Source organism: Coenobita brevimanus, chromosome 73 (assembly GCF_032717465.1).
Source record: "Coenobita brevimanus isolate Jiangsu-jjx chromosome 73, ASM3271746v2, whole genome shotgun sequence".
NCBI lineage: Eukaryota > Metazoa > Arthropoda > Malacostraca > Decapoda > Coenobitidae > Coenobita > Coenobita brevimanus.
This window is the reverse complement of record NC_137026.1, coordinates 35,483,592-35,504,000: the sequence shown is the minus strand read 5'-3', so window position 1 is coordinate 35,504,000 and position 20,409 is coordinate 35,483,592. Positions and strand designations below refer to the sequence as shown.

Sequence of the window (20,409 nt, the reverse complement as noted above, 5' to 3'; positions counted from 1 at the left end):
AAAGCAGTCTTGTCCAGATGATTTTATTCAGTTTAGAAGCATTATTACTATTAACATCATTATTATTATTTTTAGCTAGTGTGGTTAAATACAGACATAAATAATCCCTATCTTGAGAGAAGTGTTTGGTAGTAATAAACACAGAATATAAAAAAACATCACCATACTGAAGGGAATGATGCTGTTCTTACTAATACTCATACAGTCAAAGAAGGCAACCCACACAATCCTACAGAGTCTGAGTTATCTCCAGTATGATACCAGCCTCCTTATCTAGCAATTCTACACAGTCTTGCAGTGGAAAAGTCATGGGCTGTGTGTGAGGAACTGAAGCATCTTAGCATCCTTTGGGGTTACCAAAGTCATTTTTAGACCACTAAGCCCCATCTCTTTCATTCTATTCTTGTTGTCTCCTGGTGATTTTATTTAGCTTAGGGCTTTTAGAACGGGAGGGGTTAGATAATATTGATAAACCTCTTCACTATGAAAGGTGATGGGGAGGGGTGCCTTCATGTGGTGGTACTGATAGGACTGGGTGGCTGGGCTGTCTGGTTAAACATCCCTCAATCCCCTCCCTATCCCTAAAAGGAAGATGATGGTCTGCAGCATAAAAACTTCAGCCAGCAGTCCACTGGGTTCACATTCAGATGAGCCGAGGGATGCAACTTTTCCACTACTATAAGAGGCCTTTCCTAAGTTAAATTAAGCAATCTGGTGTCAGCATGGATACACAGACAAGGATTTCACCCAGACTGAAGGGGTGAGCTGAGAAAGTAAGGCAAAATAATGTAGTACTAAGAAGAGTAAACTGCAATAGGTACTGGCTTACTTAACAAGGAATCGCAAATCTGAATGAAAAAGGGATGTCCATTACAGAGCCATCAGGGATTTTCTGCGACAGGTTTGAGTGGAAGTATTTAAGGTCTAGTGGACAGGGTGAAGGGGTGTGTAATGGTGAGTGAGAGACAGACAAAGACTGAGATATATAGACAGACAGAGATAGCAAACTACAGACAGAGAGAAGGAGTGAGTGAGTCAGATGAAAGTTCATTCAATTTTATAAAAAGCTGGCACCACACACCACAAGAGCTCGGACAAGAAGGGGACAAATCCAGACTGAGTCGTCGATGGGAATCCTTATATAGACTGTAGCACATCTACTTGAGGTCTGGTGGGCAGTCAGGCTGGGAGGATGGGTGTGAGGCAGTGAAGGGAGGCAGGGAGGAGAGGGCCTCATGGACACGGCTGATGGTTGGGAATTGGGTCATGTCAACCTTGAACCTGGTGATCCAAAAATAAATGAATCAGTTGTAGGTTAATTCTCCATGTGGAATATCACTTGTCTCTTATATATTAATAAATGTGATGTTAGAGAGGGATGCCTTCATGTGGTGGCAATCAATTATACACACGCCCCTCACCTCTCCCAGTTCCCCTGAATGGGTATGATGGACTGAATGTATGACAGCTTCAGCCTGCAGTCCACCAGGTTCTTCTCCACATGAGCCAGGCATCACAACAAAAGCAATCCTAGCCATCATTCCCTCTATATAAAAACTGGTTCATTGCTTTCTATTTATGAAATACGATACCGATACTGACCTGTTGGCATTGTAGACCTGTGGTACAAGGCAACAGTCAGCCAAGGACAGGTCATCACCCACACAGTACTTCCCGGCACTTTCCTTCAGCACTTGCTCCAACGCTGAAATAACACCACCAAGGAATAGGGTGTGAGAACATTTATTTTCATTCAAGTTCAGAGTATATTACAGACACAGCATCTATGAAAGTTCCACTGCCATATGTTGAGCTGATTTGCCAGTTTCCTCTCAATGTTTCTTACCAGTTACATGGAAAAATTATTAATATTTCCCAATGTCTGCATTTTAGGTGGCTTTGGAGACTGTTTTACCTTTTCCTTAGCAATTTATTTTTATCTCAAAATCCTCTTGTATGTAACCAATGCAAACGATGCCAATATAACACAAGTAATCAAGATGTAATATGTAAAGCAGATCACATGAGGTGCTTCAAATGTTATGGTGCCTATCTATCTATCTATTGCCAGACGCCTTAATCCCATAAGGGGTGGCCAAAAACAAAGCGTCTCCATATCACCCTGTCTCCACCACTTCACTGCCTTCCCCTCAGCACAACCCCCCCTCTCTCATATACTGGTACCTCTCTGCTTCATCTCTCCACCTCATCCTCCCCCTCCCTCACCCCCCTCCATGTCACTCAAATACACTCTCCTCGTTAATCTCTCACTCTCCATCCTCTCCACATGGCTATATTATCTCAATGTATTTCTCCTTACGCTTTGTATCACATCCACATGTTGAGGTATAATATGCAAATTCTTGTAGGTAACCGCGCAAAATATGTAACTGATGCAAACAATACTGATATCACAATACAAGGACAGTACAACATATAAGAGACATCAAGGTGTAATATGCAACCTATATCACAAGAGGTACAATGATGTCTCCTATGCTACTCAGAATAGGGCTATGCGCTTCCCTCTCCTCCCACTACATACCTACAAACCCATTAGTGATGTAGAACTGTGCCCACTCCACCTTCTTCTCGTCTCCGATCCGCTGCAGCACCGATAAGTTCTGCAGAGGCTGGATTCCCGAGCAGATTATTTCACACACTTCACGCACCTGGCGGAGAATATGCGGAGTGAATGGAGACTTTTAGTTTATGAGACTGACTTTAGCTCATTCCCCTTAAATTTTATAATACAGAGGGATCAGTAAATCTTTGTTATATATGTCACCCTTTTCAATATTTTTTATAACTCCATAGCATAAAAAAAATAATAATAATAATTCTACTCTGACGACTTCTTTCTTTTTTTTTACGGGAAGAAAGACAGAAGATTTTGCACACCCACACCCACACCCACACTCTCTCTCTCTCTCTTTTCCTGTCCTCCACACAATCTCACCTTAGCTCGTTGGATGGGGTCCTTGGGTAGGAGTGGCTTCTGTGGATACACCTCCTCCAGATACTCCATGATGCTGAGCTGAGGAATAAGAGAAAAAGTTTTAGTCTCTCTCTCTCTCTCATGAAAACCATGTATTAATTCATCATCAGGTTAACAAACAACTTTACATAAAGAATATCTGTATCGGCATTTTTTAGACTACAGTATATTCCTCACCCCAGATCCGTTACGTGACTTACCGACTGTGTGAGTGTTTTGTCACCCACAACGAGTGCTGGAACCTGACCCATTGGATTCAGCTTCTTAAATTCATCGCTCACCTGTGTGGAACAAAAGATCAATGGATTAAACAATTATTATTATTATTATTATCATTATTATTATTGGTGCTTGACAAGGTGGTTATGCAAACATCCCTAAACTTTCACATCCCCAACAAGGAGGATGGTGGACTGCTACTATTACTACTACTGTATTATAATCATCATCATCATCATCCAACCCTATTTATCCAGTTCATAAGTGAAGGGGTGTGAGCTGGAGAGAGGGGAAGCCAGTGAAATGGTGATGGACAGGGTGACACGGAGGCGATTTGTTTGTAGAAACCCCTTACAGGATTACGGTATTTGGCTATAGATAGATAGATAGATAGATAAACAGGTAAGCACAGAAAGTAACGTACCTGCTCCTTCTTCAGCAGGTTGATGGCGCGGCAGTCATGTTCAATCCCTTTGTGCGCCAGAACTGTTGAAAATATATGGGATTAGAATATTAGTACTGGGACATGTATAGGTATTTGTTAAGTATTTCTTGTACGATGCTTTAAGTAATGACGTGCTATGAACTATATATATATCAACAAAATTAATCATCATCCATTACAAAATAATAATAATAATAATAATAATAAATAAATCATCACCACCACCACCATCACAATTAACATCATCGCCACCATCACAATCATCACCACCACCACCACCACCATTACATCATTACCACCACCATCATCGTCACATCATTACCACCACCATCACAATCATCATCACCACCACCACAATTATCATCCTAAAGGCCAATCAGTTAATATTCTAAAATAAAAAGTGAATCAATAACTGCAAAAAGGGATAATCAAATGCCTATAGTCAGTTTATCTTCACCTGACAGAACTGGGCCACTGCCATAACTTGAATTTTGTTGTGGATGCATGAAATCTGATGGGCCTTAGTTATGAGGTAAGAGTCTCCTTGGTTACTAGTCAAATTATACCCCACCTGACTAAGCCTTAGTTAGTCTCCTTGGTTACTAGTCAAATTATACCCCAGCCTGACTAAGCCTTAGTTATGAAGTAGGTATGAGTCTCCTTGGTTACTAGTCCAATTTATCCCCAGCCTGACTGAGCCTTAGTTATGAAGTAAGTCTCCTTGGTTACTAGATAAATTTATCCCCTATCTGACTGAGCCTTAGTTATGAGGTAGGAATGAATCTCCATGGTTACTAGTCAAAATTATCTCTGACTACACCTGGCCAAACACTAACCTGAAAAGGTTATAGATGTTTATCAGGTTAGAATAAATGGACTATGGTGGAAATCTTACCTATCCTGACCCGCCATGTGCAGGAACTTCGAAAATAGGAGTACAGGATCGGCTGTGGGAGAGAATGGAGTGTAAGATGAGGTAGCTCTCTCTCTCTCTTATAAAAAAATAACTATTAAAGAAATAACTATCCCTTTCTCTAATACAAAATAACTCTCTCTAAAATGTAAAGAAATTCATAAGATGTATAACATACAGGAGAAAGAGGCAGCACCACAGCAGCACTTGCCACAGCCTAGGATGATGGTATCCCAGCCCCTTATCAGTGGGTCGTATGGGGTCGGTGAGTGGTGGCAAAAGCACCCACCTACACCACACCACTCTCTCTCAACCTCACTGCTTTTATTTATATATTTATTTCTCTAACATCACTACTTTTATTTCTCGTCTCTCTCAACTTCATTACTTCTCTCTCTCACACACACACAGTTAATATCATCTACTGAACGTCATCTGGAATAAGACATTATGAAAAAAATAACTCTCCTGTCCCTATTTCCAAGTGGTAGGCTATATGTGGGGAACTTTCACTCTCCAAGCCCCCCAAGAATAATCTCTCTCTCTCTCTCCTTGTTGCTGAGTGGTTAATAGGAGCCCCCTGCCCCAGGCTCCTGCTCTGGCCCTGGCATGACCTTGAAAACGGTGAATATTTCTTTTAAACTATTATAAAGGTAATGGTTAGTTTTAATAGGTAGGATGAGCTTGTACACTATTATAACACTACGGGATGGCATTTTACCTCCATTTTCATTAATAATATAATGATTTAAAATGGAATGCAAATAGCTAGAGTTTTGAGTGATTAATAACACGTTGATTCAGGAACTAAATACAATGCAAAGCTTGAATCAATATAAGATCAACCAAAGTAGCTTTAATACGGTGTAGGGATATCTTTTTGCTAAATGTCACAACGTAATATATGAATACTGTGCGAAATTAACCAACCTTAGAGGAGCTCATATTGACACACCTTCACGCCGTTGACGCCACGCCTCGTCTGTCGCCACACGTATTCGTTGGGCAGCCTGGCAGGTTTTATTGATGCCAGCTCACGAATTTTCATCTCCACACACTTCTTTTTGCATTCTGATAATATTTGATGCACTGAGTAAGTAGTCTACTGGATTTACTGAAACTGGCAAGGGGGTGAGACCAAATATGAATAAATTTGCAATAATCATCAATATTCTAAAACGATATATTAACGAGCGTGTGCAATAATTTCCGTAAAAAGATGTCAGCTCTATAACAAGAAAACTTGACATAAGCAGAGATGTAAACAATTATATAGATTTCCCCTGCATTTCCATAGAACAAGTTGCCAATCCAGCGTTTTTGTGCTAACTATAAGGATACTTAGCGAAATACTTCCTACGTCCAGTGATAATTGATTTACTGATATTTTAGAGATTTTTACAACTCTATAGCAATACTTGTAAGGTATTAATATTCTTTCTAGCAATTTCTTGGAGAACTTTGTGGTTGACGGCATTTAAACTGCTTCTGCGAGGAAATTTAGCGTCATTTGTGAATTTTGTCAACAGTGGCAGTGCTGAAGGGGCGGCCAGTCGGAGGGGGAAGTTGCCTGAATTCCAGCAACGTTATCTCGCCCATAGTGGTATATCATATCAGTTAAGTGGTAATGTAATCATACCTTGAATAATGTCTACGTCTCATGTATGTTTCCTCAAGAAATGATGATAATTCAGCCAGTAGTTTGTGAATGAGACGATTGGGTTTGTCTCCCTTGTGAAGAACTAAAAAATGACTGGAAAGTGAGGGGAGAGGTAAAATATTTCTTGATAAATGTGTAGGAGATGTCAGTAGGGAATGATGGGAGGTGAAGGACAACGAATATGATGATGAGGAGGATGTTTAGTATTTGTATAGCCTTTCGTGATGGTGATGATGACTAGGAGAATGTTTAAGATTTGATAAACTGTGATGATGAGGCTAAATAATTTTTGTGTACTCTTTCAGGACCTTGTTGGCTGTAGGTGTGGGTGTGGGTGTTGTTTAAGGATACAATTGTTATGGCTACTGCGCTGTGTCTGGCTAGGAGGGGATTTCAGCAACTTTCGTGGTCAAAACTATCCCATAGGTCATTCGGTACCACTACAAAGTTAGCCAAATACAACAACATGAGTGAAAGAGGTATTGTAATTTTCATGTTGAAGTTCTTTTTGTTATTGGTGCTATTGTTTGCTGTGGTTAATAACGTTGATATTTGCCATAGATAGATAGTTATTGATGTTGATGTTTTCAGTTCTTATTGATATTTGCTATTATTTAATGGTAGGTGCAGGTGCTCACTATCCACTCACTTGATATAGTGCTGCGCTGTGGTGACTGCCCTTTCCTCACTTCCTTCCATCCTCTTCTGTCTCACTTTCCCTCATTCTTGCCTCGTCCTTATGTCTACGGGTGACTTTATGCTCCCCCTTCTGTCTTTTTATCTTTCATTCTTTCCTCTTCCTTCTGCTTATGGGTGACTTTACACAGAGTGACAAGCCAAATGGTTTTCTGTACACCAGGAAACCATTTACTATGCTGGGTGATAACCATATAACCAGATTATGGTGCCTGGTGGTTAAGTGGGTAATGAAGGTGCTCCAGTTGGATTGAGCCTGTGCAGGTTTATATCCAAGGGGTGGTTGGGATTTATTGCTCACATACTGGCACTCAGGGATGAGTGAGGCTGGTCAGTCTCATCTTAAATGTCAGGACCAACTTACCTAGCCCTGGGCTCCTACACTTAAGATTAGATGATGATGATGCTTTAAGTAATTGGCTTTGTTCATGTACTTCTTTGTTTATTGATGTGCTGTAGTTTGTTGTTGTTGTTTTTATGAGACGTTTCTATACTATCCTGATCAGTTGCATTTCAGAACTGGTTGTTGTGGAGAAACACCCGGGCATTACAATGATCGGTATCAACAGACCCGAGGTGCGGAACTGCGTCAACACCCCCACGGCCGAGGCACTGTTGCAAGGTGAGTGTAATGTCCGCTTTAATCATCGTTTTTATAATTGCCAACGTAAATCAAAACCCAGGCTCAGATTGTCTTGTTACAGATTTTATGATACATCTTTGAGTTTTTTTTTTTTTTTCTTTCTTTTTTTTTTTCAACAAACTTCCTGCAACTGTTTGGAAGTAATTACAGTACTGTAGTTGGTTTAGCTTTCAGTCCATAGAAAACATCAGCTCTATCATGACCAACCTTAGCGTGGGGATTTCTTGCAGAGAAAGCATGGCATCATTTGACTAATAAACCATGGCATATATTTATTTCGAGTTGAAATGATGATGGTTCTTATTTTCCAGCCTTCAAAGACTTCAACAATGACAGTGAGGCGAAGGTAGCGGTGCTGTACGGTGTTGGCGGCAACTTCTGTGCTGGTTATGACCTAAAGGAACTGGCCCAGGGAGCACCAGTCCTACCCCTTGCTGAATATGGGAGAGGACCAATGGTGGGTGCATGAAGAGTTATAGTGTTATATTGGTCCCAGGCTCATCTGAACATTAACCCAGTAGACTGCAGGCTGAAATTGTCCTTCTCTTGCAGTCAGCCATCCATATTTCAGGGGATAGGGAGGGAGTTGAGGGACTGTATAACTGGGCAGCAGAGTAGAGTGATTGTATGAGTTCCATCACATGAAAATATTCCTGTTCACACACTTAAACACCATCTTTTTCTTCTATTTTCTTTCTCTTTTATGAATATGACAGGAGACAAATGTTTTTATCCTTTCATCATGTTAATGACTTTACTGCTATTTGCATTTAGATTTATTCTGGCTAGTATCATCATTTTATGTTACTGTGGGACACCTCTGCTGCATGTAATAGTATAGTGCTTATAGAGCAATACCTCTCCTCCCCCACTGGAGCCCATCATGGTAGTGTATTGAAGGAGTTAAGAATAAGTAAGTTTCCTATCAGAATGAGATAATCGTAAGATTTTTAAAGTACAGTATTGCATTTAGAGCATTTCTCCCCCTCTCCTCCCCAGGGCCCATCCCGCTATGAGAGTGATAAGCCAGTGATTGCTGCGGTGGAAGGGTTTGCGGTGGCAGGTGGACTGGAGCTGGCACTGTGGTGTGATCTCAGGGTGGTGGAGGAGAATGCTGTCATGGGGGTCTTTTGTAGGAGGTTAGCTTATTCACTCTCACAACTGGGAGAGGCGGACCAAGCCAGGGGTAAAGATGACTCATATCTCTGTTCTTGAGGGCCTGAGTTTTAGAGAAGTTACCATGGTTAAATAGGGATAAAGAAAAAAAAAACTCGTACAGCTAATAAAACTTGTTCTTTTCTGATGAATTTGAACAAGAATGAATGGCATATTCAAGATTCATTCACTTTCAGGTGCTTTGATACTTTGCTGGTAAATTATTGGTGATTATCAGCAGTGGCACAGACAGACTGTAAGATAGTTCTGGATTTGACTATAATAAAACACAGCATTTCAGAATAAAGATGTCACTGTTCTTTGCTACTTTGACTCAGCGTCCTTCTTATACCCTAACTCTGGATGTTTTCAGGTTTGGTGTTCCTTTGATTGACGGTGGTACGGTGCGCCTGCCAGCGATTGTGGGTCTGGGCCGGGCATTGGACCTCATCCTCACCGGCCGACCCATCAAGGCTAAAGAGGCATTCGAGTGGGGTCTGGCCACTCATTTTGTCTCTACTGGCACAGGTGGGTGTAGTCTGTTTGTTTCAGCTGACAGAACTAAGCCATTCACCACACTGTTACTAAGATGTGGATGCCAGAAGTTCATTGAGCCTTGTTATGTGGTAGGAATAAGTATCTTGATGACTGTAGTTTCTCTAATATAGTCTTCTTGCTTATTTTAGTTTCTTTGTGCATGAAATTTGATGTCTTAGTTTGAGGCTGGAATAATTCCCCTTTGTTACTCTGCCTGTTTTGCTTTAACTTAGTCCAAATTTTTGTCGTTTTGTAGGTTACTTCAGATCTCTCAGTGGCAGAAGAAGACAGTGCTATCGTTCTGCATTCTTCTCATAGTAATTCTTGTTGACTCATCATAATTTAGTGCTAATCTGCTGCTACAATGCTGCAGTCAAGATGGAGGGACAGAAATTCTAGGCCAAGTTAGACTGAAAAGGAGGAGGAGGATAATGCTGATGGTGACAAAATTTTCTACATCATTAGTCAGTCTTTCTGTGATAATTCTGTAGTGATAATTAGTGCTAATAAGTTTCTACATTTAATAATCGTTCTGTTTTTTTTATCATTTTCCAGCGGTGGGAGGAGCGTACACCCTTGCCCAGTCACTGACCAAGTTTCCACAGGAGTGCATGTTGGCTGACAGACGCTCGGCTCTCAACGCAACCCTCTCACCCACCACACTCCAGGACGCACTCAAGTTTGAGCATGAGAATGGCATTCCAATTATTGCAAAGGTGAGTGTGTTAATCCTTCACAATGTACCCTAACCAGAGATCTTCTGTAAGTTAAATATCGTTGTACCGTCATTAAGATTGATGATGATGATACTGGTGATGGTGATGAAGCATAGTCATTAAGTTGATGATGATGATGATGATGATATTGGTGATAGTGACGAGCTATAGGCCTCATGCATCGTTTGTTTATTTCAGGAATCAGTGAAGGGTGCACAGCGGTTCAAAGAGGGCGTCGGTCGGCACGGGAAGTTTCACCTGGACTTCAACCCTGATGAATCTAATAAATCCAAGTTGTAGTGGGTAACAGGTATTTGTGTTTCAGAGTTAAAGTGTGGGCGAGGGATTCTGGGAGGGAGGGAGAGAGAGAAGGGGGGGGGGGAGTTTCACCTAGTGTTCAACCCTAAGTCCAATAAGTCTAGGTTGTAATGTGTAGCTGGTGGTTGAGATTTTAAAAGGGTGAGTTTAAGGGAGAGGGAGAGTGTGTAAGAGACAGGAATGTGAATGAGTGAGGGACTTGTGGTGTGAGAGAGAGAAGGAGAGTGCATGTGTGAAAGAGATAGTGAGTGAGAGAAAGGGAGAGTTGGTAAAACTGAGAAATAGTGAGTGATTAAGACTGAGAAAATGTGTGAGAAACTGTGATAGTAAGTGAGACCAAGAGTGAGGGAGTGATAGAGTGAGTATGGGGAAGTGAGACAACCCTAGCATGTATTGAGTATGGATGGTTGGTATTAGTACACAAGTGGTGACATGTAAAGGTGTCTGGTGCCATTATTATGTGTACGATAACTACATTTTAAAAACTAAGAATATTTTATGTCTGTTAATTGTTATGTGATAGATGGTTCCTTTAATAATGCAAGAAGAACCTTTTACTTGGAATTGTATATTTTTGTATTGTTGAAAAGATTTAAAATTAATTAAAGTTTGCCTGTTATGCATTTATTTTTATTTCTGCAGTTAAAAGACCCAGGATTCCGGGGGCTTGAATGATGTGTGAGTGATTATGTGGCCCATTTTACGTGTCATGCTGCTGATTGGTCTCACACTTTCGTACTTTCTCATTCCATGTTTCTAGAGGATGATGATGATAAAGAAGGGATTTTAAATGGGAGTCAGAGTAAAGACTTGAATAATTAAAAATGACAGTATAGAACTATGAATAACAAGCATAAATAATGAAGCAAATGAAAGGAATGTGAGAGTCATTTTGGTGTCAGTGTGTGTGTGTGTGTGTGTGTGTGTGTGTGTGTGTGTGTGTGTCATACGAGTCAGTTCCGCCCACTGGCCTCCTCTTTCACTGTCAGTCCCACTTGCATTGTATACACATGTACATATTGAAGATATACACTTTCACACATATACATACACATACATACATGCCACATTGACATTCACACACACACACACACACACACACACACACACACACTTAAATAGCCATACTTACATACAGCCATTTAATCTTAAATACACCTTCCCTCCTCTCTCTCTCTCTCTCTCTCTCTCTTCCTAATCTACCCTACATTCTCTTATGTTTTTTTTTTCCCTTCCGTATTTTCTTTCACCCCTCGTTTCTCCTTCTTTCTCCCATTCTCCCTCCCATTCCTTATGTGTCCTCGCCTTCCTCTCTCCCTCTCCTCTTCTCCCCCTCCCCTTTTCCCTCTCTAACCCCCTCCCCTCTCAGCATAACATTTAAAGGTATAATATGACACAAGTGATGGAGGGAGTGACAGGGTAGGCTTGGTGTTGGTTCGGTGATCTTGTATTCAGTCTGTCAGTAGAAGTGAGTGCGTGAAGGTTGAGGTTCGTACTTTGGTCGACATCAAGGCTCTCTTAATGCCTCTCTCTTGGTGATTTATCTTGGTGAAAAGCCCCTTGATATCCTTCAGTATGGTACTGATAAGGAATGTGTTGATGGTATAAAGGCATAAATGCAGAAGAACATGATCATCAGTTTAAAATGATACTAAATTGTTTCTGTTGGTGCTGGAGAGAGATACCTTCATGTGGTGGCACTGATATAGCCAGGTGACTCCACTACCCAATTGTACAAACGTCCCTCACTTCTCTCCCTGTCCCACAAAAGGAGGAGGATGGACCCTAGGAGAGGGACAAGTTCAGCTTAAGGTCCACTGGGTTCACGTTTCAGAAGAACCAGGGGTTGCAACTAATATTACTGCTACTACAATGCTAATACTACTACTACTACTACTGTTAGTACTGTAATAATACTACATTCAGTTTAAGTGAGATGTTTAGTCGTGAAGGGTTTAATAAATACAGTATCTAACCCTAACAGTTCAATAAATCTCTCCTAAGCTGAATGAAATTATTTTGTTATTGTTGCCACTCCCGACTCATCTCATTGTGAGCCCAGTGGTGTGCAGGAAGCTGGTGACATTGACTGGTCACTCCCAGAGATCTTTTCCTGAGCTCATATTAGGTCATCTGTTAAGGCTGTGTTGAAGGACTGTCTGTGTTGTGATAGTGTGGTGCATGTGGTGATTGTGATGTGTGAGGAAGTGTATTGCAGTGTGGGGGTAGTGGATCGTTTGTGTGTTGTATTTTGTGTTAGTACTGTAGCAGGGAGAGGTGATGGTCTTAAAGTACTGATAACAAAACAAGGAAGACATCATAATATTGTACAGGTTCCAGTTAGTAAATATCCTGGAGCTACAGTTATTATTTCACAAGGAACAATACAGAACTAGATGCTTTTTTTACTTGCCAATTACGACTGAGGGTATTGTGTAAGTGAGACATTCCAGGGACAGCAGTGTGGGCATACAAGAGTGAGCATGGCTGGGGTTCACCTTATCCTAATGACTGTGATTTGGGCCACAACACTTGCTTCAGTCACAGCAGGTCAGTAAATTAACTATACTCCTTTTGCTATAACTTGGCCAAAAATTGTCATCTCTCCATCTTAAATGCTGAGTTTTACAAGAGATTAATACGAGAATACAAGGCTAGTCATGAAGAAGTGCTATGGAAAGTATGTAGAGCTGTAGCATTGTCTTTTTCTACCATCAAGGTGTGTGAAGTAAGCTGCAAAAAGGTGATAATCAAGGCTAAGTTTAGGAATAATAAGTATATCAGTCTTCATTATAAGTTAAGTATGTGAACCAAATTATCACAGTGTTTTTTCCTGTATAGCTGATGTTGTAAATTAGGAGGAACTGACTATCACTTTGTAGGTAGTAATGGAACTTTAATAGGTAGTTCTCTTGTGATTCACTGTGCACTTGACACTCTCATGATAACCTCATAATTAGTTTCTGTACCTATCATCAGCAGATGGACCCACACTGGTGAGATGCCGCTTATCTATCTGCCAGCATCCTGATATATTACTACTACAATGCTTTCCTTATGACTGTAGCAGGACAAGGGTGACATTAATTTAAAGTGCTGTAAATGGACAAGACTCTGTTCAAGAAAATTAGCTTGCCTAAATAAAAAATAATCAGCACATTGATGTGTCTGATCCTCAAAGTGTTAACCACTCCAGTGACACTTGTTTTTTCTTCTAGACAGTTTTACTCAGCGTACAAGAGTTTTTATGAACTGGAAAAGTCAAACATTATATAGCGTCTGTTAACCCCTTTACAGGCTGCCTTCGCTAATTGTTTAGTTTAGTTTACAAAGGCTCCAACATGCTTCCGTGTGTTGGGCTTGCTTACCTAGTGGCGGCTTTCCACGCTGCTCGATTTCTGGCTGCCACCCTATTCAGTCCTTTATCCCTGAGGTCACACTGTGTGACTTCATCCCAGGTCTTTTTCAGTCTGCCTCTCGCAGCCCTACCCCCAGTGTTCCACACTTCTCACTCTCTTCACCCGATTGTCATCCCCTATCCTCTCCACATGCCCAAATCATCACAAACTACTCCTTTTCATCACAACACCAATACACACCAGTCCCATCATTCCTCTTAATTCTCCTATCATAAACCTAGCCCCCCCAGGCAGCAAGGATATAATAAAGCATACATCGTCATATTGAGAGAGTTAAAAAAAAAAAAAATAAAAAAAAAATAAAAGATATTAAGGATTTATCGTGCTCTTTATTTTCAGATGCATCGAACAATGACTGGTGGCGGCTCAACAAGGAATTGAGACTGACACTACTGAATGGGTATGACAGAAATGTGATACCGCAGCGCACGCAAAACGGGTCGGTACGCGTCTATGTAAACACTGAGCTGAGGGGACTGTGGCTGGACGAGGCAACGCAAGTCCTTCATATTAATTTGTGGTTCATAATGGTGAGGGGAAGAGTGGAGAATATGTGTGTGTTTGTGTGTGTGTGTGTGTGTGTGAGAGAGAGAGAGAGAGAGTGTGAGTGAAAGTGTGTGAGAGAGAGAGAGAGAGAGAGAGAAAATAAGTATTAGTGTGTGTGTGTGTCTTCTGGTAGGGCAAAGCTGCACAAGTCCCTTACCTTGACATTTGGCTCGTAATGGTGATTCACATTTGTAACCCATTTTTGCTGCATCATTCTTGTTTTTAGCAGATAATTTGATTCCATTTTAGGAGAAAGGAATAGCAAAAATAAACAGCAAAAGTCACCATCATAATCAAGGAGTGTAACCAGTAGATTTACAACAGAGGTGGCGTGACCAGCGATTACATTGGGATCCTAAGGACTACGGGGGACTTACTTCACTGCATGTGGGTGAACAGGAAATTTGGAAGCCAGACATAACCGTGTACAACAAGTAAGTAGTGTTCTGTGTGTGCTTAGAGAGAGAGAGAGAGATAGGCAGAGAGAGTGAGAGAGAGAGAATTATCATCCTGCAAGGTGTTGTCTTTTAATCTATTCTTGTATAGTTTATTGCCAGAGGGCTTGGAGGGTGGGGGAGAGCTCTCTTACTGTTCATGTCTTTTCTTTTACTTCTTGTAATTAGTGTAAGACTGTCCATATTAAGGCCACATCATCTTGTACACTAAGACCAGATCATCCCATATATGGAGACCAGATTACCTCATATATTAAGACCAGATCATGTCATATATCAAGACCAGATTGCCACATATATTAAGACCAGATCATGTCATATATCAAGACCGGATTTCCACATATATTAAGACCAGATCATGTCATATATCAAGACCAGATTACTTCATATATTAAGACCAAATCATCTCATATTAAGGTCAAATTATCTCGTGTATATTAAAGCTAGATCATCTCAGTGTGACCCTAAGATCTGTTGGGTCTGTGTAACTTGCAGATCAGTTCTATAGGTATATAGCGGTGGAACTGTAGCAACCAAGGACTGCAAATAAGAGCTGCATATAACATAAAAATTGCTAATCTTGTATCTCACTATTGTTACAGCGCAGACATTACCGAAGTTGACCACTATGGCAACACCCACATCATTGTAACCCAGGGGAGAGTCCTGTGGGTGCCGCCTGCCCATGTTCGTGTGGAGTGCCCCATGGACCTCACATACTGGCCCTACGACACACAGACCTGCCACGTTTATTTTGGCTCCTGGTCAACGCATGGTTGGCAGATTGAGTTTAATTATGCCAACTTTAGCACAGAGGTGAGATTCAGCCCTACGGTATGATTATGTCCTTTTAACATTTTTGGGTGCTGGAGAGATGTTTTGGTACATTATAACCAGGTGGCTCTGCTGTATAAATGGCCCTCAGTACATTCCCTCTCCCCAGGAGGATGGTAGACTGCACAAGGAGGGCAACTTCAGCCTGCTGTTCACAGGGTTCAAATTCAGATGTGCCTGGGGTTGCATCTACCGTGCTACTACGACTATGAAACTTTTTTAGGTACTGGCTAGGGATGCCTTCACATACAGTCAACAATATAACAAGGTGCTTCCACTGCCCAAATATATAAGTGTCCTTCACCTCCCTCCTTGTCAACTAAAAGGAGGATGGAGGACTGCAGAAGGAGGGCAACTTCATTCTGCAATCCACCAGGTTCATATTCAGATGTAGCTGGGGTCACAGCAAAAACAAGAGCAAATTTGGTTCACTGGACATTGTTTTATTATTGAGTTAGAGGTAATGAATGCCTGTATTTTTTTTGTATGTTGTTCTCTTATTAAGCTGGTGATATATTAACATTCATTCTTCTCGTAAAGTTAGTCATAACTCTTTAAAATGTTGTTGTATTGTCAGATGTGATTTTTTTCTCTCTCTCATTTGCTCACCAATCCATGAGCCAGAAGCATATAAATTTTTTCAGTTAAAGAAGCAGTTTTATGTAGGCTTTAAGTGAGGACTGACCTGGGATGATAATAATGGTGATGATGATGATGTAAGTTCTCCTAATTTTGTGCTTTCTCTTTCTCTGTATCAGACTTACCTTGTCCCATCTCTTATTTGGGAATTAAGGTTGAAATGATGATAATGATGGTGATGATGATGATGATGATGTTGATTCTGAATTTGTACTTCTCTTTTAGGTGAAAATTAGGGTTGAGATGGAGATAATGTTTCTCAGTCCAACCTGATCTTATTCTTTTAGTTGGTAGTTAGGGTTGGAATGAATTTGATGATGATGATGATTAACCCCCTGATGGCGGGCTCCATGCACCCCATCCTCTTCCCACAACCAGGCTTATTTTCATCATTTGGATTCACCCCCCCATTTTTTTTTCTTACAAATCAATCACAAATAATACAAACACACAAAAAGGCATGTACTTACCCTCAGCTGGTGTATATCTCTACTAGAGTGAGGGTGGCTGACTGTAGTTCGTACATGTGTACTGTACCCCTCCAGGTGCCTTCCCCTCACCACCCCACCTCTCTCCTAGCCAGCCTCTCCCACACCCTCAGGTGCATGAGAGAGCCAACCACACCATTCTCAGAGAGCTTGGTACACTCTTAAGTTGAAATATGTCCGCGAAACATGAAAACATTCTCAGACGTGAACCGGTGCCTGTCAACCACATGTCCCCAGACGTGCACCGGTGCCTGTCAACCACATACCTGAAACGTGAACCGGCGTCAGGGGGTTAACAATAATAATACTTGCATTAACTTACTAATGACTCTGTCCTTTAGATAGGAGGCTTCTACAACCTGAAACGATCACATAAATGGCAGTTGCTGGGTGGTCATCTGCATCGACATGACTACTATTACTCCTGCTGCCCAGAGCCCTACATCACCATGCACCTGGAACTCAACCTCACACGTGTCTCGCCTTCCTTCACACCCACTGTTGTCGTGCCAGCTTGTGGTGAGAGTGTAGAGTGTTAAGGAAGTGTGTATGACAAAGAAGTATGTTAAAGTACTAAAATATTGTGTCTTTCATTTTGTTCTGGCTGCCTAGACAGTATTGTTCATTGTAGAGGAGACATGACAGATTGATATATAGCAAATTGATAAATGTGTATGTTCTGTCTCCATATACTTGGAGAGGGTCAACACTGAGAAGAAACTTATTCCTCGCAATAAGCACAGTTTCAGTATATGGATATATATATTTTTTCCATTTGAACTGTCCACATCACTCCAAAGCCAAGAAACAGAAATGCATTATCATACTGAAGTGGCTAACACTCTCTCTCTCTTTCTCTCTCTCTCTCTCTCATCCCCAGTGGTGAGTTTGGTGACGCTGATACAGTTTGTGCTGCCGCTGACTCACCCTCAGAGGATCACCGTTGGATGTACTGCCCTCCTCCTGACACTGATGGAGCTTCTGTACCTTGCCATGACACTGCCACCACTAGCATCCTCCCTGCCCATCATTGGTAAGGCATGATGGTGATGATGATGATAGTGTTGATGATGATGATGACAGTGACGATGGTAGTGATGGTAATAATTTGCCATATCTGTTTCTCCCACAGTGAAGTTTTATGGACAGACGTTGGTGGTTGTGGCAGTGAGTGTTGGTGTGTGCGCTGGTCTGTTTCGTCTCACAAACAGTCATGTAAGCACACCGCCTCCTGCCATACTCAAGACGGTACTCACGGGACCACTCGCAACCATCCTCTTCCTCCGTGGCTACACAGAAAAGGTTAGTTCTGTAGTTTTAATAGTAGTTACAGCCCTAGGCTCAAGTGAATGTGAACCCGGTGACCTGCAGGCTGCAGATCCTTTTCTCCTGCTGTCCACTGTCTTCCTTTTGAGGGGATAAGGAGGAAGATGAAGAATGTTTGTATACCCAGGCAGCAGAGCAACTCAGTTTTCTTGGTGCCACCACATGAAGGCATCCATTTGCCAGCACCAGGTTAGTTTTAATGTGGGATAGGGATGACTGATAGTGGAATATTGACCAGAAATTTAATCGTTTTCGTTTTCGTTTTTAAAGGCTCCAACTTGCTTGCATGTGTCGGCACGGTAATGTACTGTTTGGAGAGGGACAACATTTTATGGTAACAGTTACTGCTGCCTTGCTATATAAACATCCCTCACCTCCCTCCCTGTCCCCCAGAAGGAGAATTCTGGACCATAGGAGAAATGCAGCTTCAGCCTGGTATCTTACCTACTCATTTTACTGATATTTGTCGACCAAACAGGTTGGTCACAGTGGCGGTGGGGCTGAGGATGGGGAGGTACTTGAGGAGTCCCGAACCCCAAGTTATGCCCATGAGTGGCTCCTGGTGGCTGCCGCTGCCGACCGAATCGCCATTGTCGCCTTCATCGCCACCTTCGTCATCACTCTCATTGCTTATGTTGCTGTTGTTTGAGCCATTACTTCCTCTACCCATCCATCATATAATCCTTTATTACCCCATCAAGAGTGCAGGGGCTTGGGGCAAGGTTGCTCAGCCCAGACCCGTAGAACACCCATCAAACTTTCAGTCATGTGCATATTAGTCTGAATTCCTCTGAGACATTAGGGTGTTTTTCAGTGAGGTAGTGCCTTCAGGGGTATAGGCCAGTCACTAAGCCTTAAATGATCTGAACTATACTGTGTTAGCATAGCCTTGGGCCCCTACACCCTAGAAGAGGTAGCATAAGATTGGACTCGGACACACTCCTGGACAAAATATATGTTTAGTTGGAGACAGTGAGTGTAGGATTGTTTATTTGATATTTACCTGAAAATGAGACCAAAACTACTGGCACAGTGACTACAAAATGTGTCATTATAGATGAAATGGGATTTGAGCAGTGTACCTGCATATTTTGTGGAACTTTTGGTAGTTCTTACTTTAATCTAATTGCATATAATAGTCCTATACTGAGTGATGTATACCTTGTGTTTATTTACAGTAGAAGAGGAAGGAACACGAAAGTGTAACATTTTGCTATACTGTACTGTACTAAGTAAAAGTACTCACAGTCAATATTCATACTAGACAGGGTGACACTGATACTGCCTGCTTAGTGTCAGTCAGCGGGCAGGTTCTTTGGTGTTATGGGAACAGTTTAATTACGACTCAGTTTTTTCTAGCCTGACAAAGATCTGTAGCCCCTTTTCATTCAGTTTATGGTCCTGTGTTAGTTAAAGTAGCCAGTGAGACTCATTCCTGTCTCATAACTCAGACTTGTCAAATTTTATGCAACAGTGACTCAGTGTTCAGTCACAGGAGGGGATCAGTTCTTTCAAGTAAAAACAGACCAACTGTACTTAATGTAGGAAGTTATCATGTGTTGCGAGAATGACCTAACCAGCTTGTGTAGGAGTTATTGAGTGTTGCAGGGACAGGTGAAGCAGAGGGTGTAGGGTTTGTATTACAGTAGTGACCCATGCAACTATAAACAGTGTGGGGGGTTATTGTGTGTTGCAGGAAGGACTTGGGATTAATTGTGTTGTGGAGATACCTTCACGTACTAGCACCAATATAACTAGGCTACAGCATCCCTCATCTCCCCTCCCTTATTCCCCAAAAGGAGGATGGTAACCTGCAGCAGAAATGTAGCTTCAACTATGTGTATGTCCAGATGAGCTTGGGTCCACAACAACAACCCAGCCAGCAGGTATGATAGTAGTTGTTTGTTTTCTAAATCAGACAGTCAAAAAATGTGGAAGCAAGAAGGTCAAGTATAGTAGATAAGAGAATGGAGAAATGAAGCAGCATGGATAATGATAACCACTTTTAGTAGTAGTAGTAACCTTGTAGTCTTAACCCCAGGCTCATTTTAGCATCAACCTGGTGGACTGCAGGCTGAAGTGGCCTCCCTCCTGTAGCGCACCATCTTCCTTTTGGGGGATAGGGAGTTGAGGGACATTTATATAGCTGTACAGCCAAGTCATCAGGTTATATCAGTGCCACCACATGAAGGCACCCCTCTTCAGCAACACAGTTATTGAGGAGATGACCTATGTGCCTTATCATAATATTAGCCCCTCTCACCCCCTTATATGGCCAGTAACCATTTCCTTTTATCAGTAAAGTTATTCTGGTGTTGTGTTTGTTATGTTGACTTACAGAAATGGGACACAGCAAAAGCTTAAGGTTCATATCCTTCTCAGTTATGGAAGCACACTAACAC

The 20,409-nt window shown here is 41.6% G+C and overlaps 3 protein-coding genes across 3 annotated transcripts; 2 read left to right on the top strand and 1 right to left on the bottom strand.

The window, feature by feature from the left end:
- Positions 1-1,042: 1,042 nt before the first annotated feature.
- On the bottom strand, positions 1,043-5,563 carry LOC145407458 (putative maleylacetoacetate isomerase 2). The gene is made up of 8 exons (XM_080278387.1): positions 5,506-5,563; positions 4,558-4,609; positions 3,642-3,703; positions 3,199-3,279; positions 2,960-3,037; positions 2,546-2,672; positions 1,603-1,705; positions 1,043-1,281 (listed from the first exon to the last, which is right to left on the bottom strand). Exons 1-8 carry the CDS (start codon positions 5,518-5,520, stop codon positions 1,158-1,160), a joined length of 642 nt encoding a protein of 213 aa, XP_080134513.1. The 5' UTR covers positions 5,521-5,563; the 3' UTR covers positions 1,043-1,157.
- Positions 5,564-6,330: 767 nt separating this feature from the next.
- LOC145407392 (enoyl-CoA hydratase EchA19-like) lies at positions 6,331-10,334 on the top strand. The gene is made up of 8 exons (XM_080278328.1): positions 6,331-6,347; positions 6,541-6,714; positions 7,449-7,553; positions 7,886-8,031; positions 8,574-8,713; positions 9,103-9,257; positions 9,822-9,982; positions 10,181-10,334. The coding sequence occupies exons 2-8, from the start codon at positions 6,594-6,596 to the stop codon at positions 10,280-10,282; spliced, it is 930 nt and encodes a 309-aa protein (XP_080134454.1). The 5' UTR covers positions 6,331-6,347; positions 6,541-6,593; the 3' UTR covers positions 10,283-10,334.
- Positions 10,335-12,783: 2,449 nt separating this feature from the next.
- LOC145407530 (acetylcholine receptor subunit alpha-L1-like) lies at positions 12,784-18,656 on the top strand. The gene is made up of 8 exons (XM_080278454.1): positions 12,784-12,850; positions 14,059-14,249; positions 14,590-14,699; positions 15,323-15,536; positions 17,023-17,200; positions 17,562-17,714; positions 17,814-17,983; positions 18,486-18,656. The coding sequence occupies exons 1-8, from the start codon at positions 12,784-12,786 to the stop codon at positions 18,654-18,656; spliced, it is 1,254 nt and encodes a 417-aa protein (XP_080134580.1).
- Positions 18,657-20,409: the final 1,753 nt, after the last annotated feature.

Coding starts and splice junctions, on each gene's coding strand:
- LOC145407458 (XM_080278387.1), bottom strand. Junction 3,038..3,198: donor ACAAAACACTCACACAGTCG/GTAAGTCACGTA, acceptor CTTATTCCTCAG/CTCAGCATCATGGAGTATCT. Junction 1,706..2,545: donor CATCACTAATGGGTTTGTAG/GTATGTAGTGGG, acceptor GTGTTATTTCAG/CGTTGGAGCAAGTGCTGAAG.
- LOC145407392 (XM_080278328.1), top strand. CDS start 6,594: ATGGCTACTGCGCTGTGTCTGGCTAGGAGGGGATTTCAGCAACTTTCG. Junction 7,554..7,885: donor GGCCGAGGCACTGTTGCAAG/GTGAGTGTAATG, acceptor CTTATTTTCCAG/CCTTCAAAGACTTCAACAAT. Junction 9,983..10,180: donor GCATTCCAATTATTGCAAAG/GTGAGTGTGTTA, acceptor TGTTTATTTCAG/GAATCAGTGAAGGGTGCACA.
- LOC145407530 (XM_080278454.1), top strand. CDS start 12,784: ATGGCTGGGGTTCACCTTATCCTAATGACTGTGATTTGGGCCACAACA. Junction 17,201..17,561: donor TGTTGTCGTGCCAGCTTGTG/GTGAGAGTGTAG, acceptor TCTCATCCCCAG/TGGTGAGTTTGGTGACGCTG. Junction 17,984..18,485: donor TCCGTGGCTACACAGAAAAG/GTTAGTTCTGTA, acceptor TCGACCAAACAG/GTTGGTCACAGTGGCGGTGG.